The following is a 27670-nucleotide window of genomic DNA, read 5'->3' as shown; positions in this document are numbered from 1 at the left end:
TGTATTTCAGTCTGTATTTAAATGATGATCTGTTGTTTTGATTTATATGTTGTCTATGAAAACAAAATATATTCTTGGTGAAATGAGGGGTGTAATTTTGTGCTGCCTTTTCTCTGATGATGGACAGGTGCAATTAATCACTCCCTTCTCAGATATGTCTAGGAACATAAGTCCTGATCAGTCATCCATCGTTCTTTTATTCTGGTCAGTATCTCCTCATCACGTTGCGATTGTTTGAAGCGTTCTTGAAATAATTAAATCCTCACACTGGGCATTGATTCTAAAGAGCTCTAAATTTGCATCTTTTTATCATAATTTGTGTAATGATTTCATTTCATCAACAAGGCTGAAAGAAGGGTTTTGTAATTGCATTTGAATTCAGGGATTTTTAATTGTTTTGAAATAACTGGGATTTCATTGTACAACCGGACAAAGCTTATGATGTGAATTAAATTCTCTCTTGGTGATATCCTCTTCAGTAAATCCTTCCAGACCCATTTATTTCAATCCCATGCTTCCTGATAAAGAGTAAAAGGAAACTTTACTCATTACCAATCACGTGATGCTTCACCCTCATTAGGGCTAACCGGTCACCTTAAGGATCAGTGACCGTGCTGCCAGCCTCCAGCCCGTATAAATATTCCATGGGCACTAAAGATAACTCCCTCAAGGCAATGAGGAAGGGATGTAGAAAAGAAACTTTCAGGCTTAAATATAGAAAGGCAGGCTGTGATGGTATGCTGACCTACTAAGGTCAGGTTTAAAAGGCCGCTAAATATTACATGGGCTGAATTAGTGGCAGCATGTAGCAATGCATAGCTTTAATTAGATGGGAGATGCTAAATTGAACACGCTGTCAGGGGGGGGGGGGGGCGCGCCCAGGTGAGCTGGAAGATGGACTGCCACAATGAGCTTATCGACTCAGTTCAATGGGAGTTGCATGTGTTAAAAGGCCGGTGTTGCCCCTCTTACAGAGGGGGGCAGATGTCAGTTTAACACCAGGGCAGGACTTTGGAGTAACAACTGTGTTAGCAACCAGAGGGTCACAGGCTTGATTTTCACCTGGGTCACTACCATTAAAAAAGCCTTGCGCACCTTACATGACTTATATTTCTCCAGTGAATATCCAGTGGTATTAGTGGATAAACAGTAAAGAGTAGAGCAAAAATATATATAAAGAAAAAGAGTGAAAAGTAATAGTATACGAGGATTTGAGAAAAACAGGGCAATCTTTTATAAAGATGAAGAGAGAGAGGAAATGCTTAGTAGAGTAGTTCCTTTATTACTCTACATTTTTATTTATTTGCTTAGCAGATGCTCGTATCCAGGGTGACTCATAAAGCTTACATTTGTGAGACATTACTCATTTGTATGTATACCTCTGCTTTGTCCTCCTACCAGTTTTCCTCTCTTCCATCTTCCTTCTCAATAATCCCCCCTCCCCTCGCTTCATCTCCTCCCCTGCTCCTCTTCTGCGTCTCTCCGCCTCTCTCTCTCTCTCTCTCCTCGTAATGAAGTTACTCTCGTTCGACAGCACACACCCAGTTAATTGCTGGTGTCTCTAATGATGGGGAGCAGGCATGATTCTGCATTGCTGACGCTGGGCGGTTATGAATGCATTCATTAGCATGAGGAATGTATCAGTGTCGCCTCATTAATCTCACTCATCCTTAAACACACACACACACACACACAAGCACACGCGCGCACGCTCCAGTACGCACGCGTGCATTCCGATACCCCCGTCTCCACCCGCCGAATGAAAAACAGGGGATGCGCAAACGGGCGCTCCGTCGTGCTTGACATTGCTTAGACGCGGACGCGAAGCGTGCTCGCGGTTAGACGCACGTCACTGCCTTTTCCGAGCAAGTCCCTGACAGCAGACTGTGCGACCAGGTGGCAGATGACAGTTCTTTGCGCTCTCTATTGGATTTCTAATGATGCGTTTCTCACAGTAAAAAAAAAAGGCCCAGCAAGTCATGGAGTAATGATGCCTCCGTCAGTCTGTGGGTTGGCGCTTCATCAGACAATGCAGGTAATATTGTTGGAGAAAACGAGGCCCACACTGCAACGCAACGCAAACTCCATCCACTCCGGCCGTGAACAACACTGTTTCAGAAATGATGTGCGCATGTAGAGATATATGCTTGAAGGAATTCCATATGTTGGCAGTCTGTTCATTTTAACGCTGTGCGTAGTTACCCTTGAGGCCACTGTATCACACTTTAATAGCCAGTAGACAGCCCTCATGCTGTATTTATGGCGGGGCCCAATAATTGCAACATTCTCTCCTCATTAAAATTTCATCAGCCAATTCTGCTCCACGCATGTCAGACAGTCAAGGCCTTAAGTACAGTACGGCGGTGGACGGAAATTCATGTTCACACGACTGCAGCTTCATTCTGCAAGGTCCACGGCAAGGGAAGAAAATGTAGGAACAGAATGTGCAGAACAGAGTAGGCACATAAGAACAGCACAGGATGATTCTCTCAGGAATGGTAATAAATTAGCATGTTACATGTCATAATTATCAGTAATGAATTATGGTTGATGATAAATAAAATATTTAGTGTTGGTTATATTCTTCTTCTTCTAATTTTTTATTTTACCTTTGCTTTTATGGGCATTGATTATCATGTTAAATAATGCATCTTCTCTAAATTTACATTTGAATTTGACTCACCAACATGTTCACGTATAATTATTATTACTTGTTTGAATAACAAAACAGTTGCCAACCATTTTCGTTTTTTTCTATTTATTGTATTATTTGGACAGACACAGAAGCAGTGCAAGCAGGGCAAAGACATTAGTATTCACACAACATCAGCGGTATTTTTTGGCACTACGCTGGCTGCATTCTCCACAATAACAACCGAAAGAGCAAGACCACCTGCCTCCCACTCCTGCTGCCGACCTCGGCCCCAGAGGCCCCGCCCCCTGTCGCTCAGCGCTCCACTCCACCTAACAAGAAGTGCTGCAAAACAACATTTACAGCAAGCGCCTCAGGCTGCTTTCTTGTTTTTATTACACCACCTTTCTAAATTAACCTTAAGAATGAGAGAATCTGATACCCAACAGGTGTTTTAAAGAGCTTAGGAGTTTAACTTGCCATTTTGACATGAATGTTTATCATTTTTTACAAAATGTCATTCAGAGAAACCCACTGGCTACTGAATACTAAGCAAAGGCACAGTGGGAGAGCACAGTTCTGCAGGGTTCACTCCTATCTACCAATCACTGGCTGATCATTTCCCATCCAAATGCTGAAAATGTGAAAATCATACCCTGACCCACAATATGACCCATGAAGACGTCAAAGATGACACCACCATAGTCCCTGTGAGGGATCTGTACACTGCGTAGCCCTGCTCTGCAATACAGGTTTCCTCCTGTACGATACCGGCCATAGTAACCTGCAAGCTGTGTGCAGCAGGATGCCTGTTGCCATGTACTACGGGCTACAGCAGAATCATTCTCCAGCTGATATTACTTTTATGAGGTACACAGTGCATGCATAGGAATCACTCAGATGCCATTACCCACATGCTTCTTAAGGAAGACAATACTGACTCTACTTGGCAAGATAAAAGCTTAATACATTTTAAGGTATGTGCATGACAAACATTTTAGACATATGAATACCATACCATTTCACACTCTTTAGATGGCAATAAAATTAGAAACCACGCCTGTAGATACGTACGAATTTTCAATTATGATACCAATACATAGAATCTCTCAAAATTATATTTTTGTTCTGAATATTGGTAAATATGTTTATTTTAAACATATATTTTAGATACAAGTAATATTCACTTGTTACTTGACCAAGGATTGTACTGTAAAAAGTCTGAACTGCCTTGCTATCAATAAGTTGCCAATTACACCAGTAATTTATCAATATTAATCATAAAAAATCATACAAAAATCATAAAAAGGGCATGTTGCTCTTCATAACCCTTCTATAGAGTTGCAATATTATCAAAGGCATACGTATTTGGTTACAATGAATATTTACAATGAATATTTAAAAACAAAATGCAACAATTCCATATATATATTTAGCTACAGCAAGGACCACAATGGAAATAAGTCTTGTGACTTTTTTGTGTTATCCTTGATACTCTTTTAATTGTGCATGCACATTGGTGTTTGCAACCATGTAATTGTCCTTTTAAAGTGAACAGTCAAATAAATAAACTAAACTAAAATAATAAATACTAAAGTAATTTATAACGAGTGTGATTCTATTCTGTAATCGACTCTGTGCAATCTGACTAGATGGCTCTCCCCTGTCTAATGCAGTAAATTAGATTATTCACATGTGTGCATTATTACCAGTGAATGTCAGTCCTGACAATAACAATGAGAATCACATCCCCACATTCATAATCACTGAACACATTTTATAGTGCCACATTTAAGCAAAAGCATTCCCTATTCATTCAGCTGGAACGCTTCTGTGGAGAGCTGTGCTTGCAGGCCTGCGTGTCTGAGTGTGGAAATGACTCACTGGTGATTAAGCACTGCTACCTGTAAAGTGCTACATCAGCTTGATGATTTTCTAGGATGTGAACCCTGACGCTTTCCACAACAGTGTGGGCAAGGAGACAAGAGCTCCTAATGGGTTTCTCAGTTTCTCCACCTCCCTAGCTTGGGGGTCCAAGAAAGGGCATGCAATAAGGGTCATCCCACAGCCGTTGCCATGGAAACTACAAGGTGAAACCGACTTAGGGGGTGTGGCTTATCGCTGGACTTGCGGTAGAGGCATTTTTGAGCAGTCAGAACTCATCTTCTGAGCTGTCAGCCAGGAGCATCACCCGGTCCTGCCTGCTGCCTGATTCCCTGTGCTGGACACACAAGTCACATGCCAAGAATTGCAAAAGCACAAGAAAAGGTCACATGATGTGTGAAAAAGTGTCATTGGAGACATAATGGTTACCGTGTCAGCATTGTGCGCTTTTCCCTAGTGCGCGGGGGTAACCCACCCGCTCTTTCTCACTCCCCCTCTTTCTGCATGCCTCTCTCTCTCTCCTTCCTGCCCCTCGTTCTCTCACCTTCCTCGTCTGGCGCTTGTAGCCTTTCCTCCTTCTGCGGTGCACCACCTTGATGCCGTAGAGAGCGCCCAGGATGAAGAGGGCCCCGGCGATGCCGATACCCACGGGCGCCAGCATTCCAGACACGTAACCTGCCTGCGGGCGCATGGAAAAGGAGGGCAAAAGTATCAAATGGTAAAAAGGCAGCAGGGCCAACACTAAACCAGGCTAGCCCAGAGCAGGGTCTGTGTGGAGGCCAGCATACAAACTGAGCCCCTGTTCTCAACCTTAGTATATAGTGCTGAAGTTTCAGGCAAAAACTTCCCAAATAAATGTAAAGTAACAGAGACAGCTCTAGCATCAGAGCACACACACGCACACACACACGCATGAACCTGCAAAAAGCTAAAAGGAAATGCACAGTACTTCCCGTGGTTATATTGTATGAGTTTTTGAGCATGTATAATTACGTAAATGCATAATAACACATATTATCTCCAAATAGCTACACTAAAAGACATAGACAGGGCATTTTTAGTGTTTGTCTGTCCTTTTCCGATTATAGAGAGGAAAGGAATGGAGCCATTACAGGCATTGAGATGATTCACTCAGACCAACACGTCCATTTCCAGAGAGGAACATGACAGGTTGGCGAGAGAGTGGTGGCCTTGCTAATGAGACCAGAACTGACCTTGTCTCTGATCTTTTCCACCCAGCTGTGCACTGAAAGAGAGGACAGAGAGAGGTTGGGGTTCAGACAGGTTCAGAGAGGCATTGCTGTTGTTGAGTCTTGCCTTTTTTAATGTGATTTCCTGCCTGAATAGACTGCTGTGTCAGTGCAGTGGTGTGAATCTCTCCAGTTTCCTTTCCCCTGTCCACCCGATTCCATGTTTGTTGTCATCTTTTAACACTCTCTGTGTCTCTGGGTGATTACCTCCACAATCACAATCTGTCAGACAAAATGGATAAAACATTGTCCCTGTTCAAAGCCTGTATTCTAGTCTGTGTGCATAGACCATAGTTCTAGAATTCATTAGCAATAAAAGTGATCAGCAATAAGGTAATCAGCAATAAGTGACACACTGATTTGGTAGTCCCTATATGAGTCACTGTTACAGACAGCTGTGCAGCCAGCAAGCATGGATTACTGAACAGGCCTACCAGGCCCAGGGACCCAAAGTTTAGGGGGGGTGGGGGGCCCTCAAAGACCCAAACAAAATCTGCTGCAGAATGCACGCTACTTTTTTCAGTAAAGGAGGGGCCCTAGTGGCATCACCCGTCTACTGACAGGCCAGCCAGTCTCTCTGATGCTGCCGCTACAAATCCTCCGGAGATATTCTGTCTCGAGCTTCCTGAACTCTCACTTCGCACCCCTGGCCGACACAGCGTGGCCAACTGAGAGCAAATTGATCGGCGGCGGTGGCCTGGGAAGCCTGGCCTTTGGGCAGAGCGACGGCTGAGGGAGCGGAGAGTGACCGTGACCGGCCTGTCTTCCGCGTCATTGCTCTGCTGGAAAATTGAACCTGAACTGGAGGGGGAGACGTGGCTGGGGATTTATAATCTCTCAGTGGGCCGAAGGAGTGCACAGCAATTTGTAGCCAATTTCTGTGTGTTTGCCATTCCTGCAAGCAAAGTGATCGATGGGGGAGCCAAATAAGCTATCCAGGGTGGCTCTAGTTGGGGGATGTGGAACAGAGTTAAAAATGCGTTAAGGGGAGGGGGGAGGTAAGAGCAGTTACTGTCCCAACCAGCCAAACCGGTAAATAATCAGAGCCATTTTTACTTAAACTGTCTTCTCAGCCAGATGTGACTCAATTTCCTAGTTTATCTCTTCATAGTTAATTTTGACCATTACGATGCCTCAAGGACCCATTATGCATGGCGCATTGTTGCTCATTTGCATCAATCTGCCGATTGTGAACTGATCCAAAAAACCTTTCCTTTCAGATCGTTTAGTTGAGATTGTGGCTGGACAAAAGCAACCAATGGAGCGCAATAAAAACCGAGGCTCGGAACGCTCAAGGCAAAAATCAATGGGGAGACGGGAAGGCCAAAACACAGGCATCCTTCAGTGACCAACTGCAGCAGCTCTAAAACCAAAATGTGTGTATCTGAGCCCCAACGTGAAGCCAAATATAACCACGCCAACCCTTCGCCAACCCTTTTCTTCTCCATCAGGTGGTACTGCACTCGACTAAACAGAACAAAAACGGAGGTGGAAAGAAATCCATTGTTCCGAAGCAAGGCAATTCATTCGGGTGTCTTGTCAATCACTTCTCAGGACCGCCCCCAGGGGAATGCTGAATTTTCAGCAGCTCTCCATTACTGCTGTGAGCCCAGAGCTCCCAGGGCACCTAACAGATCAATAAGAGCCCTGAACAGCCGAGCCCACAGACCCAGCCCCTGTTCAGGGACTGATATAGCAGGGCAGGGATGAAAGCACACAGAATCCCAGCTGCTCCTACTTCAGTAAGTATTCAGAACTGAGCCCATCGCCCTGAAATGAAATGCTCACCCAAAAACTGACCCAGTACATTGCACTGCACCATTCAGATACTTTGCAGTAGGATTCACATTTGCTTCTGCCTCTCCAAAAACTGATTTCATTTCAAAAAATCAATTTCATTTTCCATTGGCCTCATATACAAAGCTGGACTTTGAGGGAGGATTCAGGTAAATTGAAGCACTAAAGGGTTTGATCAAAGGTTCCCATGCATTGTTAGTCTGCTCTGCTGCCTTAAAGACCTGGTGAAATCAAAATTTGCACTTTCTAACAGTTAAATCATACACAGAGAACCAAACTATAGAAATACTGTGATATTACACCTATTTTATTCACTTGAGATTTTAAATGAGTTTCACCATGAAAGCAACAAGCTCTTATACAACCTGCCTCAGGAGGATTGGTATTGGTTTTTTTTTCTCAGTTCTTGGCTTAGTTGTACAGTGCGTTGCAGTGCCCCCTAGAGGTGGTCTGATTTAAGGACCCTGGTATATAATGACCAAGGAGCCTCTGAAGGTCAGGCACAGACGACATCACTGTACAGTGTGTTTGCAGCCACGCCCGAAAGGCCACCATTCCGCAGGCGTCCTCACACTCAAGCAGGGATTTTAGCGCAGTGGAGCCACTGTGCGGTCTCACGGCACAGGCAAGCTGCTTCTCTGAGTAAAGATAAACCCAGGCCAAGTGTTGGGTAGGCCATACAGAAACAAACACCAAACTTTTCCTATTTTTATCCAAAAAAACATTACCATTGCCAAAAGCTGTTTGAATGTTTCTTATTTTTTCATGCAATTTAAAGGTTCTAATTAATTATCCATGCTGACATGGTCCAGTGTGTCATCTATAAGTGCAAAATGCTTTATTAGCTCCCTGCAGGCTGTTGGGGGGAATATACACAATATCCAATTACGAAGCGCCCCATTCAGTTCAGACTGGGCTGGAGGAGGATGCTTAGAAAGCACCTCTTATTTCTCACAGTTAGAAATCAAGTTTGGGATCCAGTAGATGGATTTTGGATGCTGCACGGCTGTCCTCTGTGCCAGCTTTTTTAACAGATAGCAGCACAGAAAAGTCGGCCATTACGAGTTTGGCCCAAGTCAGTGTTCATTTTGCCCACGGCAGTCCCATCCCTTCAAAATGATTTGATTAGCAAAAAAACAAATCACAGATGCTATTCTTCATCCTCTACAATCTCATTACAGTGCAGACATTTGCATCGCACCAATCTCTCTGAAGAGCAGAGCACAGGGTAATATACATATAAAATTGCAAGAGGCTGAGGCAAAGCAGTAATTCTCAAAGCAATGCAACGTTGTACGGATGCGCATAGATTAAAATTCAATCAGAGCATAATGGGAATGCATGTCTATACCCTGACCTTTAGTTGAATCTATGTAAATAGGGGATATATAGCTGAAAGCACTTTTACGATGGTCCAAGAGAGCAGGAAAGGAAAGCCCAGGGTTACAGATTACCCTGCCCAGCAGTGGTGACCGTGATGTGGGGAGGGTATGGCGCCTGGACTGGAACTGGGAATAACACAGCCTAGCCTTCCGAGACCACTGAGGCTGAACACAGGCAGCGGCTCTGCACCACCAGCGCAGGGGGCTGGGGGAATCTCACTGGCCTGATCTTCCACATTACTCAGCTGGGCAGAGATACAACTTACAGACTAAGATCCCCTGGAAGCAAATTCCCGCAAGGAGCATATTCAAAATTCTGGTTCCTCTCTAACCCAAAAAATGACCTTGTCTCGTTTTCAGTATCACACGAAAGTACCTACCAGTGAAAAGTGAGCACCTATTAATTTAATGTGCACAATGTTTAATAATGGATGCGAACATGTCTTTCTGAAACCTATTACCGACAAGTGAATTCTTCTCCCAGGGGTGAAAATACAATTTAGCCCTGTCTTACCGATTAAAGACAAATGCACATGGCCAGTGCAGTCTGGATGAACAAAACTAACTGACTGGGGGCTGTGTTTGGTCATTGCTGCTCAATAAACAACCCTCCAGAAATGTTCCCACTCCAGGCTTAGAGACGGAGAGCCATGGAGAATGACATCATAGGTCAAACACAGTGTCACTGGTCCATGACCTCTTTGACCAAGGCAATTCAATCCATGAGGACCAACAAATCTCTTCAATAAATCTATTTATTAAATCTTCAGTTTATTACTAATCTCATCTTGGAGGCTTGGAAAAGACACCGATCAATGACTGTGCCATAACTCCTCATTGAAATAGTGCCAATAGTCTATTACATACACTACTACAATTACTTTTAGACTTGCCAATTAGTACACTTGCCACTTTGAGAGATGCTTCTTTATTGGGCTAGGAAATGGGTTAAAATACAAATCAGTATTTTAACCCATCAGTGACTGTGGTGGTGAAGGTCATTCTCAGATGGTTGTGGCGTCAGTGTGCTCACTACTACTCCAGGCTCAGTGCTCAGTGCAGTAGCAACATCTAGCCTGCAGCCCCAGGCCCCCATTCCACACACCATCAGTAGTATAGGAAGACAGTATATATTTCCCTGCAGGCATTGTAAAGATTGCTCCATTGGTTTTATGCGAGGGGACCTTGAGGTGACCTCCCCTGTATAACTGATCCAATCAATGCTGGAACCATTCCTCATCCAGACAGACAGGATGGGAAGCTGATAATTGGCATCGATATCTCTCTGCATGTCTCTTGAATTAAACATAGATGTAAATTGTTCTGTTATTTTAATGGCTTCATTTAAAGTCTTCTACGATGTGCCACTTGTGTGTTCTTGGCACCCCCTATAGTTTATACAGACTGAGTGATATTAATGAGATCAATAGAAATAGAATAGAATAGTTGCAATTCTTCTTTTTCCTAATGGACTAGTTTGTTTTTCTTCCACAGGATGTGTTTAGTTCATTTTAATTGGGCTGTGCTTTGAAGTGTTTTGGGTGCAAGATGTTTTGCATCGGTATTCCCTTTTCCTTTTTGACGTTTCTGCCACCTAGTGGACAAGCTGGTTATGATCGCTTTCAGTCATTGCATTATTTATGCCGTTGTCACCTTATTGGAATCCAATTTGTCAAATTTACATGAATATGCCTTTATGTTGAGTACTATTTAACCATTAAATAATTTTACAATTTAGAAATAAATACACCATTATGATATATAATAATATAGATTATTTATTTTCCATATGATTATTTCTATCATAAAGAATATTTTATCCTTGAAAAGGATGATTTCCTAAACCACCTGTTACGAACAGAAATGTAATAGATTGTCTCTTCTCTCTCACCGAGGCCCTGGTTGCGCTGCACCCAGATCGAGCCCGGGTGGAAGTGATATGGGATGTGGCTGTAGGTGGGGCGTACGTGGGCCACCGTCATGACCTCCGATACGTCTTCCTCACTTCCTGCGTCCTTTGACTCCCCTGTCTCCTTGTCATCAGGCTCCTCTGATACACAAAATAAATGGTAAAAGAGTGTGCATATTAATTAATGGTATTAATGGCTATAAATCATATAAGTGATTTTCAGCTCAACCGTGCCCTGCAAGCAGCATATCTACAAGATAATGCAGGTGCAGGCATACATTATTACAAGCCTAAAGTTCATAAGATTTCAAAAACTAAATTAAAATGACACTAGGGATGTTTTTCCTTTCAAGTAAGTATGACTAGCTAAAGGACAAAAACTTTATACCTAAAAAATGAAACGGACACTGATGAACACTAAATTGACAATTTTGCATTAATCTTCAACAGGATGTGAACAGACAGCTATTTGTAGAAAGTGGCAGGATTTTTACCCAGGTACGTGATTATTGTTATTTTTTACCTTATTCCTGGTGTCCTTAAGTGAACAGAGAACTGAACATGAAAAAGCTGGATATGTTTGTTTACCATTTTATTTTCTGTTCAAAGAACAATGGTATAAATGACAGCTTGCATTATCAGTCTCTGGTGTATGAAAATACCTTCAGACTCCAGTTCTACCACACCTGATTTGTGCCTGGGCAGGGACATGCTAGTTGCCGTGGCTACAATTGTCGTTGGAGACAGTTCTGTATTCTTGTGTTCCCGGGTTCTGAAGGAACTGGGAGAGCCTTCAGTAGTCCCAGTTGGAGTGTCAGTCATGCCAAGTTCTGTAAGGTCATATATATTTCAGACAACTCTCCAAAACATCAGTATCATGGCCTGATCCCGTAAAACCCTCCAGGAATATCTGATATAGTGTAACATACTATACATGCCATTGTTAAAACGCTACTATGCCATGCTTTAGTGTGATGTAAGGCAATGTTGAAATAATACCACCGTTTTTTGGTAGTATAACAACATGTTATAAGGGAGGGACTCCATCCAACTTGACTTAAATCAGCAGAAACTGTGACTCTTCAGCATGACCTGAGTTTCACTTCCCTGATACAAAATACTTCTTGCCTATGTCTTTCTAGGCGTTTTGTGCGTACTTGTAGGATGTGAGTATGTGCCCTGGAGGATAATTGTTATTGCACCACGTACATGCTGAAACATTTACTGCTGATTGCATATATCTTAGCAGTTTTTAAGACTGATACTTAATCACATTGTTACTTCAATTATGTACACATGAGCATAATAATAATGGTGCACATACAGTATATGCACAGCATTAAAGATCATGGCCTCACCCTCAGTGTACAGGATCCCATCGTCCAGGGGGGGCTCTGGAGGAGGTGCAGTGAAGAGAGATGTGGAGGGACTGAGTGCTTCCATAATCTCGGTTCCAGAGGTCTGCAGGGTAGGGCGGGCTGCCCCTGACGGGGAGGGACCTCCATCAACAATGACTGTGGTAATGAGTTCAGGCCCTGTTAGGATGTCCTGGGTGTCAGCTGTGATGCCAGAAAACTGCAATACCTGTTGGGTGCCACTGGGGGCAGTAGTAACCACCATCTCTGACAGAGCATCATCCAGTGGCTCAAATATTAAAGGGATATCGTCAGGTGTGGGTGTTGCCTCATCGTCATGCCCAAAAGGAAGGGCCTTCAAGGCTTGGTTTTCTCCCCTAGTCCTGGTCTCTGTTCTTGCAGTCAAGAGTAAATGGGGTGTGACTCCATTTACAGGGCCTGTGGAACTGGGGATGCTGCTCTTCACTACTGGCAAATGCAGACACAAGGACCAAAACACAGATGTTAACCAACCCTAGTCAAGTGTGTAATTAGAAGCGTTACACCTTACATCCCCTAATAAACACATTGGCAAGGAAAAAAACATGTTTCCTTTAAAACCACTGACAAGCAAAGAGACAAGTAACACAGTGGAGGTGTTAGCCTGCTGAAGCCATTAAGGCCATAAAATCTCTTCAGTATGATTCTGTCTCCTGCTTCTGCACCCCTTTCAGAACAAAGTCAAAGGTAGCAATTAATTTGGAAGCCTCTTGCCCCTGTTGGGATAACAGGTGAACCTGAATGGCTGCAAACGATTATTAAAGGTTTCCTTTTCTCCACCCGAGAGCGCACCACTCTGTTTTATGCCACCACTATACAATGAAAATCAATATAATCTGTCATCTTTGAGAAACAGTCTGCTCCACTGCCTATAATAGTCCTGTGGTCAGTGTGTAAGGCATTACTACACATATTATTCTAAATATACTGACACTAATAAGCCCAGGCATGCACTTTCTTAGTCACATTAACAGAGAAAGCTCCCATTTATCTGAACACACTGCTTTCCAAAGCTGTCCTAACTATATTTCGACACACATGGTGGGCCTTTGTTTGTGCCTTGTTGTGGAAAGCGTGTTTCAAGTCTTATACATTTCAATAATTCAAACCCTGGCTTTTCAATGGAAAAAGGGACTGGACTACTCAGGTTACCGATGCAGAAAAAGTGATCTAATGTTCACTCAAAGAACTCCATCTTACCTGCGTCCTGCTGCAGGGCCCCTCTAGCCCAGGGGACGATAGAAACTCCCGGCTCAGCTCCTGGATCCTCACCCAGGGGGGGCTTAGTTGTCGTGGGGCCAGCTGGGTCCTCAGAAAACCCAGGCTGAGCTGTATTGGCCCGTGCCCTACTCTCTCCATTTGAGGGGCTGTTAATTAGTTTGCGGTGGGGAATGGGGGTGGAGGGAGGTGAGGCGGCTTCACTCTCCAGAATGTTTGCCACCAAAGTGGTGGACTGCTGGATGCTGTCTATTGCGGTGGTCTGCCTGGGTCGGGTTTGCTCTGAGGAAGGAGCTCTGCTCAAAGAGGGCCCTGATGTGCCTGCCATTGCTTCACCGCTGGCTGCTGTTGTGGTTTGGAAGCCGCCACCCGGGACACCCATTCGGTTTTTGAGGGGTTTCTTTGCTGTTTCTGCCCCCCTCTCATTTCCCTCCACTCCTGGCTCCTCTCTCGCTGAGAGCAGAGCATCCAGTTCTGGCAGCCCTACCCGACTCTGAGCCCTCGATAAATCCGGGTCCTTTACTTGGGTGGCGACAGTCACCTGAGGCCCCACCTGCATCCCTCCCTCGCTGCTTGGCTCCTGTCCGACAGGTGCCATGGATGGAGAAAGCAAATGGAGTGTCGCATTGCTGATGCCCTGCTTTGCCATCCCGCCTGGTTCCAGCACTTTAGCTACAGAGGGAGTCTGAGGAATTCCGGAAAAGCCGATGGCTACCTCATGCACCGAGCCTGCCCTCTCTGCTTGAGGAAGGATGTGCGGATTCTGGGATGTGTCATGTGACCCTAAACCATCTGGCGCTCTGTACCCAGCAGGAGACTCCCAAGTCCTTCCATTCAGTAAGACCCCTTGATTGGGCCCCTCCTCCGAGTTCCTCTCTTTCCTTTGGTTTTGGGTGTTTACTGCACCAGGGCCCTGTGGGTCACCTGGCTTCTTTAACATCAGGACATCCCGGCCGTCATCTCCCCCTGTCTGTAATAAGGGGGCCTCTCCCTCACGCCCCAGCCTAGCTCTGACTGAGGCCAGTGTAGCTTCAGCTCTCCCATGCACTTCAACAGGGCCAACCGCAGTGCTCTCCACCCTCCACCCAGAGTCCTGAAGCCTTGCTTCACTCGCTCGCAACTGGACAGACGAGTCATCACTGGCAGGCTGCTCCACCTGATTGGTTGGCACGATGTTCTGTGACAGCCCGTCAAGGGCAACCAGTGGGAAAATGGGTGTGGCAGGTGCAAGGACACTGTCTGTCAGGCCTTGTGCCCCCTCAGGCTGCTTATCAGCTTTCTGGCTGCTTTCCTCCAATGGGGAAAGTGGGAGTGTGTTAACACTGGCCAAGAGGCTGACCACTGCCAGCAGGCAGACCCACAGAATCTCACACCAAACCATCTTTCACAGCCAGACAGGCCTGGTGGCTGAAGAGGGCTGAGGGACACCTCACATCCAATCCATCTATTTGAGAAATGGAAAAGCATATTGAGACAAAACTTACAACACACACGATACACATAATGCTACAGCAAGAAGGATATCCTCCAAATTGCAATAGTAGTTAATAATAGTACAAGTAGTTAGAATGATTTGTTTCTGAATTCATATACGGTTCAGAGATAATAAATGAATTCACTAATTCATAATTAATAAATGCTGAGGGCTGGTAAAAGAGGCTCCATCTGGCATAGTTCTGCTTGTGTGTGTGCAGCAGCTCTTTCTCATAGTACTCACCTGACTGCACTGTATTCAAAAATAATAGCACTTTAAGCTTACCTTTTCAGCTTTCAGTATGCTTATATTTAAATCTGGCAAAAACAGCAGAAACAACAAAAAAATGATGATGATGATGATGATGATGATGATGATGATGATGAAAAGAAAGGTAGAGAAAATGTTCTGAGATCAATCTATAGTCAAATCTTAAACCCTGAAAATACTCTGTCAGTGATTTATATGAATTTAGATGTATAGTGAACTATTTTGAATCAGCTGATATGCAGCAGGTAAAGAAAAAGTAAATAGATGGGCAGACAGATAAAGATACAAAAAGATGCAACCAAACCCCATTGGTCCTCGTGTTCTAGATCCCCCTCAGTCGGATCTGTCCGTATCCAAAAATGCAATAGGCCAAGAAGCCATCACCACATCGCAGACTTTACAACGCAGCCAATCTGTTAACGTTACCAATCTGTATCGTTGCAGGCTTGCAGCAAAACACATTTTGAGCAAATATAAAAAAATAACCATGAAAAGAAGATGAAGAATGTAGATTATTATAACGCTAGCATAGTAATACATCTTGTAAGCAGCACAACTTTTATATTGGGGTATTATTTATTCATTTACTGGCAGTCGTTAAATCACGGGTGTCACATTTGCTAAAGCTGGGAATATTGACGAGTCTATGCATTGTAAAACATTCCTAACTGCGCATGATACGGTATTATTTTCGGTCTAATTGAAGAGATTTTGTATTTGACACCTGAATCAATGCACAAGATGAACGAATGAATTGTGTATTATTTCTCGCGGTGATGCTTTGGGTTGATGACTATGTATTAAAAATCAATTCAGCTAAAGCAACCAGCAAATTGAAAGATGTGAATAGCCTGCATGCCGACGAACCGATTTTATTTGTGATTATAGCTGCTACAGCCTAAACAAATGAAGTCAGAACGCAACTTCACAGAGGACCATAGATTTACGGATTAGTCTACCATTTGCCTCACGCAACTAAAACAGCACGTAATAGCAACATGATAATATAGTAGCTTTAGCCAATAGCAATGCGCCTTTGTCCTTACCTGGTTTTGCATGTGTATTTTCGCCTGGTTCATTTTTATCAGATTTTGCAAAACAGCATGGTTTGCGGAGTAGGCTAGTTTAGATCGGGATGCACGCGAATTATTTTGATCCAAATATAGAAGCCGTTGCATGCATTCGCACCAGATCCAGCGCACTTACTGGATAGCGTTTGCGTTTCTCAGCTACTGCTAAATTATGTAGGCTAGAGGTAGATATGCTTGAGCGTGCGCGCGTGTGAGTAATGTCGTGGCGGGTGTTCGTTCATGTTGGCTGTGTGTATTCTTCTCGTCATAGGTTTTCGTGGAGGCAATGGTCACATTAAGCCCTTATACAGCAGTGAATCAAACCCTGAATAAAATGTGTCCTATTATCCGACTGTTATTTTGTTGGGGGAATGAGTGGAGCCATATGCTAATTATGAAATAGGCTATCATAAAAGGGAGTCTATTAACGAGACGAGTATCGTTAATTTTATTTGCAGTTGAGGATTGCTTATATTTTATATTGTTGTAAATGAAAATTGATGGTATTGTCCTGAAGATGTGCAATAGACATCCTTTGAATGAAAGCCATAAAATAAATTTGTTTAAAAAGAAAAAATCAAAACCAAGGTGCAGCCTTCTAGCTGACATGGAAATGTGCCATTATCATATTTGGTCTGTGATTTGCAGTTTATTACCTTTAATGGCCAACACAAATAGTCAGGGAACAGATTAGGTTTTGGTTGTGGTTTCGATAGCTTCGGAGGGCTTGCCGTATCGGTAATTGGCCTGACTGGCTTGAGCGAAGTTTTATGTGTGTGCTTATGTTTTACTATTCTATTACAGTGATTCTCCTGTTTCTTTTTGCTGCATATTATTAGACTTGCAACATGGCCACACTTGTGTGACAAAACAACATAAAGGTATACCTTAAATTAAGCTTTAATGGTTTGTAAGTTTATTTCTGAGTTTTGATACATTATGTGAACTGTTTTTATTGTTTATGAAAAAGATTTCACACTAACAAAGACTATTAAAACTAAACAAATCAACCATCTCCTTCTTGTTTAATAAATCTTGAGGCATGCAGATTGAGTACAGCACTGTTATTACTAACATTCATTATCTCTAGTAATGTTTGCCGAGTGAAATGCACTTTTGTAAATTGTTTTAACTAAAAGCAGCTACCAAAGGATTAAATGGTAAATTTCCTATTTATTAAAACTATTAAGATCCTGTGCTGCTCCAATAATACAATTTGAGATTTAATCCTGCAACCTCCTGGTTTTAAACTCAGCCCCCAAAACATACACGTGGACCTCTCCAAATGTGGTAAAGTGCTATTTTAAGATGATAATCTTTCAGAAAGAGCACTACTGATTTCCAACAAGAAATGTGACTGCAATGCTGGTGCTGCACCTTCTCTATAATCCCATAAGAACCACAGCTATTTGGCATTAAAATAAACTACAGGCAGCTGACTCATAAAGTTTCAGAAACATGCTTCAGCATTTTCCTTCATACTTTATTAGTCTACAAGTTTTACACTGTCAGTGCCATAGCCAACTAACATTATACCTGTGGTGCTTAGTGAGCATATTTGAGAAACGTATGCTCTTGCACAATTCCAGGGTGAATACAACACTAGGATTATGTCAGCATTTAACCAACGTGAACACCGAGCCTTTATCTCATAAATGGGACTTACTCTACAAATTCGTTTATACAGCCTCCTTCATTTGTGTACTTAGCTAGCCAATCACAGTCACGCATTTAGCCAAGATGATTGGCTTGTAACGCCATTCAGTCATGTTTAATACATATTACGCGTTCAATTTAAAAAAAATGTAAACCGATTTCCCCCCCGAGACAACAAAAACAGAAGATATTTCTAAGCATTGCAGTGGTGCGGTAGGTATCATTTGCCACCTGTGGCTTGCCCAGCAACATGGCGTCATATTCTATACCCCAGCGAAAACAGCCTGCAGTTTTTATAGCTGGCTATGATATTGCCTGAAATTGAAAAAGTGCGTAACAAATGTTATATATTTTAAAGACATTAATACAACATACATTTGTGAAGGCATTAGAACTTTATACGTTGTGTAGAATCTGTTTAGGCCTTTTTTCAGTTTGTGGCGGTCAATGGCTAATGTTGTCATTGTACAAGGACCCCGCTTTACTGCTTGGAACTAAGCAGAGTGACTTTGTAATGTCAGGGGACTTGTTGAAGTTTTGTTATTAGCACTTCAGTAATTTTAAGCAGCAATTTAACAATCATATTAAACATGCCACTTTTTGAAGGTCTGGGGAGTGGTGGGGAAAAAACAGCGGTTGTCATTGATATTGGTGCAGCATATACAAAGTGAGTTTCGGTGTTCAAAGCTGATTAACGGTAGCTGACGTGAGGCCAGAGCTTGCTTGTTAGCTAACCAGTACATAATACTTCAGTAGTTAGCCCTAATGGACCCAGATCAGCGTTTTGATCACTTTCTAGTTTAACTAACGTCACTAACGTTTCCACTTTTTAAAAAATTACGCTATTTTAATGTGCAAATGTTTACGCTTCAGATTATTGAATAAAAATATACAGCCAGCTAATGTAAGCTAAAAACAGAAATCCATTACATATTAACTTGCTGACTTTTTAAACGGACTTTCTTTAGATAAGAGTGTCTGAGTGTCTTCATTGATGTTCGTGTCCTACAAAGTGATAGGCAGGTCATCAAGTGTTCAAATGTCTGTCGGGATGGTTTGGTCTGCGCAGGTGTGGCTTTGCAGGTGAGACAGGTCCCAGGTGTATCATCCCCAGTGAGGTCCAGACGCCGGATCTCCAACAGGTCAGTGTGTTTGCTGAACTTTGATTTGCTCTCTGAAGCAGTGAGGCTAATGGGAAATATCCCGGGTTTCTGACTGACTTCTCTGAATCTGCTTTCTGAACCTTAGCCCATAAAAGTGTTCCAGCACAACATCAACTCAGAGGAGCTCTACTCCATCCTCAAGGACTTCATTCATATGCTGTACTTCAGGTGAGAGCCATTACATTGCAGCCTCAACCAGTCAGCGTCATCAAGTTATTTCTTAGATTCTCACCCAAACCAATCTAGCTCTGCATTACTGTAATTGTATCAGCCAGATACAAAGCTCTGTGCCAAATTGAATTGTGAATTGAAGTGATGTAAATGTATTTTTTTGATGCTATATGCTGCTTTGCATTTTTATGAAATGCATTCATGCTGCACCTCTTCTTCTGTGTAGGCACTTGCTGGTGAATCCACGGGATCGGCGTGTGGTGATCATTGAGTCGGTTCTGTGCCCTTCGCTCTTCAGAGATACCCTCGCCAAAGTCTTCTTCATGCACTTCGAGGTGATTTGGTCAGCGGCTGGCTAACAAAACAAATATGTACTTATTGTGCTCAGATGCTTGTTTTGGCTTGCTTTTTCCATTGTTCATTTTTGCACTGAACCCCAATAAAGGCTGTTCAGAATGTTGTTAGGTGGCATCAAAAGGCTGTTGAGAACAGTTACAGTAACAGTTCTGTGTAGTGGTTGTCTAACCCTTCCTTATCCCTCCCAGGTACCATCTGTGCTCTTTGCCCCCAGCCATCTCATGTCAGTCCTGACTCTGGGCATCAACTCTGCCCTTGTGGTGGATTGTGGGTATACAGAGACCCTGGTGCTGCCTGTATCCTTGTTTCATTGCTCAGTCCCACTGTAGTGCTGTCAGCCTTAGTATGACTGGGAATAGTGATTCAAAGAATGGCAGTCATAGGGGCAAATGCAGCATGGAGACAAGAGAAGGAGCATAACAAGGAGTCATCAGTATTACATGTACATCAGCCTGCTGGGGTGGTCAAAATCCAGATGCTGTTGAAGCAGTTAGGTCTTATAGATTAGGGGGGTGACTGTGTGCTTGGTACTTTACGAGTGCAGCAAACCAAAGAAATGAAACCGAAGAAAATGTTTAAAAATGGTCAAGTACTAGAAATCGGCCTCCCTGTGGGCCACTGCTCTATAAATCAATTGTGCAGTGTTCTGCAAGGCCTTAAACTCGATGATCAATGTGGGAAATGGAGGCAGACTGTTTTGCAGCTCAAGTCAAACACTGCTTCTCCTTGACAGTAAGCAGGTGTATGAAGGCATCCCCATTCTGTCAGCCTGGGAGGCCCTGCCACTGGGAGGAAGGGCCATTCATAAGTGAGTGTCAGTTCGCCGCCTACTGCTAGCTCCTCTGTCCTCTCTTATCGCCTTGAGTAAATACATTCTCGCTGTACCCACCGCAGCCAGTTTTGATTATGAATGCACTGCATGACAGATGTAATACCCCTTTCTGTGTGTACATCTTATGTTTATTATGGCAGTGCCTTATATGGCTTCACACAGTTTTTTTTTTTTTTTTTTTTACTGTGGAACAGATGAGTTGTCTGTTTAGTACTTACTCTGTCCTGTTTTTTCATGGAGCCTATTGATACACACTGTACTGGGTAAGAGCAATTTCCAAGATAATATATGAACACTTAATGCAATGGACAGTCAGCACAGTCTGTGCTGGTTATGTGCTTAATTTCCCTGAATGGTTGTGTCTGCATGCAGGGAGTTGGAAGGGCTGCTTATGGAACAGTGCACAGTGGACACAGATTGTAACTCTGGACAGAGCCTACCAGCTGTCATTGGTGAGTCCACATGGTGCTACCTGCTCTCATAGCCCTTGGACCAACCTTTGAAAATGTAACAGCTTAAATGCTATTGTGAAGTGAACATATCCTTTGCTCTGTGATTGCATATGAAAAAATATGAATCACTTTGAAAATGTTAAATGGAAATTTTGTTTTCTAAGATAAACTAAGCAGAATTGCATTTTCTCCTTATTACTGTATGTGTATGGTAGGCACTTTTACTGGGTTGAAGTACTTTTGTAGTTTAAAGAGATAAAGCATTTATATCAATGACATTGAAGCATTTCTACCCCCCACCCCCCATCAAAAGTGTCAGTTTTAGTTCTCACTAAATAAAAATTAATATAAGTTTGCCTTGATTGTAAAACATGTACAGAGATCACAAGCATCTGTTAAACATCATATCAAACAAGGTTTCATTGTAGAATTTGCCTGTATGTGTTTCTCAGGTTCCATTCCTGAGGAAGTTGTAGAAGATATCAAAGGTAGGCTGACTAAGGTGAATCAGAACGAGGCTTTTAATGGATCTAGACTGCATGAAGTGGCTTTCCATAAGGCCTGTGTGATTAAATGATTGCCATTACAGCAGTAAGGTATTAATGTCCATTCTGGAGTACCTTGTCTGTGCTCCTTTGTGGCAAGTAACCAGGAAATAATGGAGTCTGCTCTACTGAAAATAGATAAGAATGGGAAGAAGTGCCTTTGCTTGTAAGAATCCTAAATGCCTTTATAGTGAATATTTAAGAGTTATGCATTTGAGTTGCCAATGAGGGCAGTATAGTTCTCTTTTTAGTCAGGACCTGTTTTGTCAGTGACCTCCAGAGGGGACTAAAGCTCCAGAAGGCTAAGTTCAACCTGGACGGCACAGCAGAGGTGAGCTGAGTCACGTGACGTTAATGCCTCTCGTGCTGATGTGGAATTTTAATTTGAATGTCTACACTCTAACTGGCCCAGCAGTCATTTGCTAAAAGCTTGTCATGCTAATATATTAAAGTATATACAAGTACTCCACTGATGTGTTACTACTGTGTTAATATTACAAGGTTGTCATTCGGCAAGGTAAAGCTAATAACCTTTTGCCTTTTCCTGTAGCGTCCAGCTCCACCCCCAGATGTGGATTACCCAGTGGATGGAGAAAAGATTGTACACATCAAGGGATCAATCAGGTAGCGCCTCTCTGTGCTGGTGCAAGCTTCTCTGTGGTTTGCCTGAGGTTTCCACTGCCTGCCATGGTGGTTTGTGCCACAGTTTGTTCTGGGTTTTAAAAAAATATATATTTTTTTTTTTACCTGTCTCCCAGTTTGAAATGTCCAGTTATGTTTGTAGTGCTTGTCACGTTGGTGCAGTGTTCGTTAGATTCAGGGAGTCTCAGGCATGTATTTGGATGCATTTGTAGCCAGTTTTTTTTAACATCTTTTGGATTTGACATTTTCTAAATTGAAATTTTGACATGGATCACGATTTGCCTCTGGTCATTTGTTTAGTTCCCTTCTGTTTGGTGGACATTTTTGTTGATGCTCCCAATGAAATATATGTATCTTGCACCTGTGCACCAGAAGTTTTAATGGCTGACACTTTGAATGTCTTGCAATATTAGCATATTTGAACATCAAGCCAAAAATATGCTGTGTTACAATGACTCTGGTTTCATTTGAAGGGACTCTGTTATGGAGATACTGTTTGAACAGGATAATGAAGAGAAGTCTGTGGCTACGTTAGTACTGGATGCTTTGCTCAAGGTGAGAGATCTTATGTGTTATTATTTAAATGTGCTACAGTTAAAGAAATCTGTTGATTCAGTAGCATATCAAAAATTTTGCATATGCCTCATTATCATGAAAAAAGTCTACGTCTGCTATGTCCACATGGGCTTTACTGGTGAATATACTGGTGCTATACATATGAAGTGAACGTTGGATACCGGTTATATTTGTATTCATGAAGTGCTCAGTTTGTCAAAAAAGACAAGCATATGAAAGAATGATTAGGAAGTGAAATTGGACCAGATTGGGGATAACACTGACATACAATTTGACACAAATTAAAATGTGTTCCCACTAGATGACCTCAACTCCAAATCTCTACTAGGTAATTAGTGGTAATTAGATTTGCTCCTGAGAAATGGAAGAATGATGAGAAGATCTGAACTGATGTTCTGTAGTGTTGATCTGTGCAGCCTCAGTAGCAGGATCCACTGGGACATTGTGGGGAGATGTAATATTTCCGTCATGAATAATATTAAGATGCTAAAATTTCCCACCTGACAGGTAGTACATAATCTAAGTAGTACACGTATCTCTAGCGGTCAGCTTGATATACAGTGGCACTTACCGTACGTAGCTGAAATATAAATGCCACCTGCTCCCAATCCCAATTAAGTTATGTGTACATATAATAATTTTGTGATTTAACAGAAATAATAATTACTTATGGGTGCCCAGCACAGAAACACTGGAATGTTTGCTAGTCCATTTTTTGTCATTTGTGTGTACGTGTGTGACATTTGTTAATGGAAACAAATTATGCAACAAATTATGGACGGCAGGGAAGAGCTTATGTTTGTGGCTTTGAAATTGGAATTGGAGCTTATTTCAGGAAATTACTTTTCTTCAATGCCTACAGTAATGAAAAACAATATCTGCGAAGCAATTAGATGCAACAAGGAGAAGCATTTATGTAAGGAAATGTAATGTCTCCCAGTGCCCGATTGACACCCGCAAGGCCCTCTCGGAGAACCTGGTGGTTGTCGGGGGGACGGCCATGCTCCCTGGGTTCCTGCACAGGCTGCTGGCGGAGATCAGGTTCCTGGCGGAGAAGCCACGCTACCAGCAGGTCCTGGCTTCCAGAACCTTCCGCCTGCACAACCCACCTGCCAAGCCCAACTGCACAGCCTGGCTGGGGGGTAAGCAATTGGCACCCAGTCTCCCACTACAGTCTATGGAATGTTAAATGCCTATTTATGCCTGCCTTTATAAATGTAGCAAATATCAATCGAAATCCAGGTAATTTGATTCTGTAGTGTCTGCTGCAGAATGAAATACTTTGTCTTCTCACTCCGAATGAAAACTTCTTTTGTTTATTCTCTCTGTCCATATTAGTCCACTTTGTAACTTTTGGTAGAACTAGAGTTTTGGGTAATTTAGCTGTGTCCTGTGTGGGATCCAATTCCTTGTTTTATCACTCAGTATGACACCATAGTATTTTCGAACTTCTGAGAACATGAATAGGATTGTCGTTTTTGCCCTGTTGTTATTTTCATACATTTTAAATATAGCAACCACATAAATTTTCAAAGTGTGAAATCTGCCGAAATACATGACTGGCTAGATGTGTATTTTTAGAATTTCACAAGACCCCCTTTCTCTTCCGTTTTAAAGACTTTTATTTTTTATTTGCGCCTGGTGTGATTCGAGATGTGGGCCGTTTGATGTTTGTATCTTTCATCCTGCTCCCTGCTCATGCTGCACTGTGGGATATGTGCTCTGCCTCCTCCCCTGCAGGTGCCATATTTGGGGGCCTGCAGGACATCCTCGGCAGCCGGTCTGTGTCCAGAGACCTCTACAAGAAGACCGGCCGTATTCCAGACTGGTGTCGCCTGGGTTCCTCTCACGCAGGGGCTGAGTACGGCACCAGGAAGACCCCACCTCCACTCATGAAGAGAGCCTTCTCCTCAGAGAAGTGAAGTGCGCCCTCATCCACTCCTACCAAAGTATTGACTGTGCCTCCCAGGCTAACAGCTGTGGGTTGCTCTCAACTCTACACTCTTTACCTCACTTTTAAACTCATACTGACCTGTAGTCAGTATTAGTTTAGAGCCAGTTGTAATTCTGAAATTCTAAATGCTGCAGTTAACGGAATTGACAGAATGTTTTTGAGCAGTTAGGGGAGTTTGCATCTTACAGTGCTGTGCAAAAACCCTTAGGGGAAAGTATTAGGGGAGTCTGTTAGCTCACTGAAACTACCCAGATACTGCAACCTTTTTTAATGATTTTGAGCCATGTTTTTAAAAAATGATTTCATGAGATGGATGAAATTCATATGAAAAAGAAAAAAATAAATGACTGAATGGCGATTTATGTTTTGGTGTTATCAGGTATTTGCAAACAAATATTGCAAATTTTAGTGTAATTTTATGATTTATAGTTGATGAACAGCTCATGAAAGACAAAAAGGCATGCGTTTGACATTTGTGAAAATGATTAATGTCTAATTCTTTTTTTTTTTTAATTCTCCTTGTCTTTTAGATTCAGTTTTGAATGCTAACTGGATCATATGAGTTAATGTGCTGCAATCATGTCAAATTTAGGGACTTACAAACCTCCCAAAATAAAGTATATTTTAAAATGTTTTCTGCTATTTAAAACTTCAAACTTCGTTTTGCAGAACCTCAGAAAATGAAACCTGCCAGTGCCAAATGTTTGCCAATGTCTTACCAAATCAAATGCCTGGCTATGGCAGTTGGCATTAGTGTTGAAGTATTCCTATACAGCATTTACAGATGTTAAGCATTTCTTATGTGAGACCCTTCATTGTTGGTGTAACCTACATTATACGGTCTATGGTGCGTGTAACCAGACCAGTGTTTCATCCGTCTAGTGTTTTGTCTACATTGGATACAATGTTCTTGGCATGCATCTCAGCTTGTCTATACGGCGTCTGAAGTTGGATGTCAAATCATCGGCTTGAGCCTGTCTGCTAAGCGATTTTACTGTAATGTCTGAAACAGTCCGGGAGGAAAAATGGGCCCAGGGTCTCCTAAAGCTGGAACTGAAAAGTTATGGATGTCAGGCAAACGGTAAACTTGCCTTTTGTTTGATTTCACAAATTACAGCCAAGGGTTCCTTTGCTGGATCATATATACTGTAGCTTACGCGCGGGTTGGCTATAAAATCTCATTTACCCATCAGAGAAGTATTAACATACTGACCTCCTTTGAGCTGCTGCCAAATCCATAGCATTTTTCTTTAAGAATCCCTCCACAGCAATTAGGGAAAGCTTTAGGGTGTATTTATTATGGCACAATTACCTGACCATAAACAAACTATTTGAAATACCATCAAAAAATATTGAACAGTACGTATTATTAAATAACATACATAGTCTAACACCTTTCGATTTTCTAGACTTTCATCCACATGTTACACAAACTCTTCCCTGGTAAGCTTTGAGGATTAGCAAGGAGTGTCCAGTTCGGGGAAGTGCTTACTGTTGGGCAACAGTACAAATGTTCTCCCAAAACACTCATTTTTAGTTTGGCACCATATAAAAACATGGCTGAACACATGAAAAATGAATCACACCCAAGAAGTGTACAACAGAATAACAGAACACTTACTGGAACCTTCCCCCAACATTCTGTGTTGTGGGGGTGTGCTTGTCATGAAATATGTAAGATAAATCAAACAGTCTGAAGATAGGCTCACCCTTAAGCATCAGCTGATCAATATCTAGTGGGATTAACAAACAATCACTTAGTTTTCAGTGATACTGTAACACAGTATATTATTTTAATATTGCTGCAGATGCAGATGTTCGTTTCCCAAGTTGAATATTGGTCTCCTTCAAGAGATCATTTACCAAGCCTGTCTTGGGCAGAATTTCCAATAATGTAACCCCAGTACTGAAAGAAGACAGTCATTCAGTGCAGTTCATCTCACTGCCCTAACCCACAGTAACAAATTCCATTATATCACTTGCGCGTACCATCTAATCTCTTTAAAATATGATTAATCAAAACAGATACTAAATAGTTTTACTGATGAAACCATAGAGTGTCATCCAACTTACGGTACACTGTGGTCAAAGATCATAATGTTAAATATCCCGAGCACAGATTCATAGCCACGTTATTACCTAGGTCACAGCAAGTTGACTGGCTGCAGTTCTTGCCCTAAGCCGAAAGAAGTTGAATTTGTATGTCTTTTTTCAGTACTCCATCCAGCCATCCATTATCTATACCCGCTTATCCTGGGCAGGGTCGTGGGGGCTGCTGGAGCCTATCCCATGCATTGGGCGAGAGACAAGAATACACCCTGGACAGGCTTCCAATCTATTATAGGGCACACACACCATTCACACACATGCACACGCTTGTAACATTACTGTATGTATGACTGTTTTTTCCTGATAAATATTCAAAAAAAATTTCTCAAACATTAATTTGGCTATCCATTAACTAACAGCACTTCACATTTGACCTGCAGGGCAGAAAATACTGTACTAACGTCCTCTGTAAACATTAGATTCATCATATAATGTCCATATTACTGAGTGCAGTTTACTTTTAATTCCTTTCTGATTTTGATCGTTATCTGTTCAGCTTTTTGATTGCTGTCAGGAATGTGTGGCTTGTAGGGATTAAAATAGTAATATGGTGAGTCTGAAGCATTTCCCTCCTCCATCAGAACAAAGTGACCATTCATCAGGCTTTTGCAGTTTACCAAAACAGCAAAATAATAAAGGCAGTTAATGATCCAGAGCCAAAATAATATACTTCCTGTGCGGTATCTCCGCTTGCTCCACAGCAGCTTGCGCCTTAAATTATTTAGTGGGTGTAATTATACATTGCTTCATCATGAGAACAATAGGCAGCTCATATCCAAATGTTCAAAAGCAGTGAATATTGTGAATATTTCCCCTTAGTCCCAACACACCCTGTACTTTATTCAGGCACAAGCTTTGTTTTGATGTATATTCTACTGGGAATCATGGTTCTCATCTTGCTACAAAGAATTGTCTTCTGCAAACTGCTGTTAA

At 42.3% G+C, this 27670-nt stretch overlaps 2 protein-coding genes across 9 annotated transcripts; one reads left to right on the top strand and one right to left on the bottom strand.

Moving 5' to 3' along the window:
• Nucleotides 1-3639: 3639 nt before the first annotated feature.
• Nucleotides 3640-16590, bottom strand: LOC135251454 (armadillo-like helical domain-containing protein 4). Of its 6 annotated transcripts, none has more exons than XM_064328944.1 (8): nucleotides 16257-16590; nucleotides 13449-14910; nucleotides 12213-12674; nucleotides 11517-11684; nucleotides 10837-10995; nucleotides 5731-5762; nucleotides 5061-5195; nucleotides 3640-4853 (listed from the first exon to the last, which is right to left on the bottom strand). In XM_064328944.1, exons 2-8 carry the CDS (start codon nucleotides 14845-14847, stop codon nucleotides 4785-4787), a joined length of 2424 nt encoding a protein of 807 aa, XP_064185014.1. In that variant the 5' UTR covers nucleotides 14848-14910; nucleotides 16257-16590; the 3' UTR covers nucleotides 3640-4784. The 6 variants fall into 6 exon arrangements, with proteins under 6 accessions (XP_064185014.1, XP_064185032.1, XP_064184995.1 ...); XM_064328962.1 differs by having other exon boundaries at nucleotides 12213-12389; XM_064328925.1 differs by having other exon boundaries at nucleotides 12213-12677; nucleotides 13449-15655; nucleotides 16257-16588.
• A 1527-nt stretch (nucleotides 16591-18117) lies between these two features.
• On the top strand, nucleotides 18118-25262 carry LOC135251440 (actin-related protein 10-like). 3 transcript variants are annotated; one of them, XM_064328902.1, is made up of 13 exons: nucleotides 18118-18265; nucleotides 19006-19078; nucleotides 19185-19267; nucleotides 19497-19605; nucleotides 19816-19923; nucleotides 20368-20435; nucleotides 20832-20911; nucleotides 21364-21399; nucleotides 21708-21787; nucleotides 22007-22080; nucleotides 22572-22653; nucleotides 23615-23816; nucleotides 24415-25262. In XM_064328902.1, the coding sequence occupies exons 3-13, from the start codon at nucleotides 19254-19256 to the stop codon at nucleotides 24594-24596; spliced, it is 1035 nt and encodes a 344-aa protein (XP_064184972.1). In that variant the 5' UTR covers nucleotides 18118-18265; nucleotides 19006-19078; nucleotides 19185-19253; the 3' UTR covers nucleotides 24597-25262. The 3 variants fall into 3 exon arrangements, with proteins under 3 accessions (XP_064184972.1, XP_064184952.1, XP_064184962.1); XM_064328882.1 differs by lacking the exon at nucleotides 18118-18265 and adding an exon at nucleotides 18395-18603; XM_064328892.1 differs by lacking the exon at nucleotides 18118-18265 and adding an exon at nucleotides 18695-18840.
• Nucleotides 25263-27670: the final 2408 nt, after the last annotated feature.

Source organism: Anguilla rostrata, chromosome 1 (assembly GCF_018555375.3).
Source record: "Anguilla rostrata isolate EN2019 chromosome 1, ASM1855537v3, whole genome shotgun sequence".
Taxonomy (NCBI): Eukaryota; Metazoa; Chordata; class Actinopteri; order Anguilliformes; family Anguillidae; genus Anguilla; species Anguilla rostrata.
This window is presented reverse-complemented; position numbering and strand designations above follow the sequence as displayed.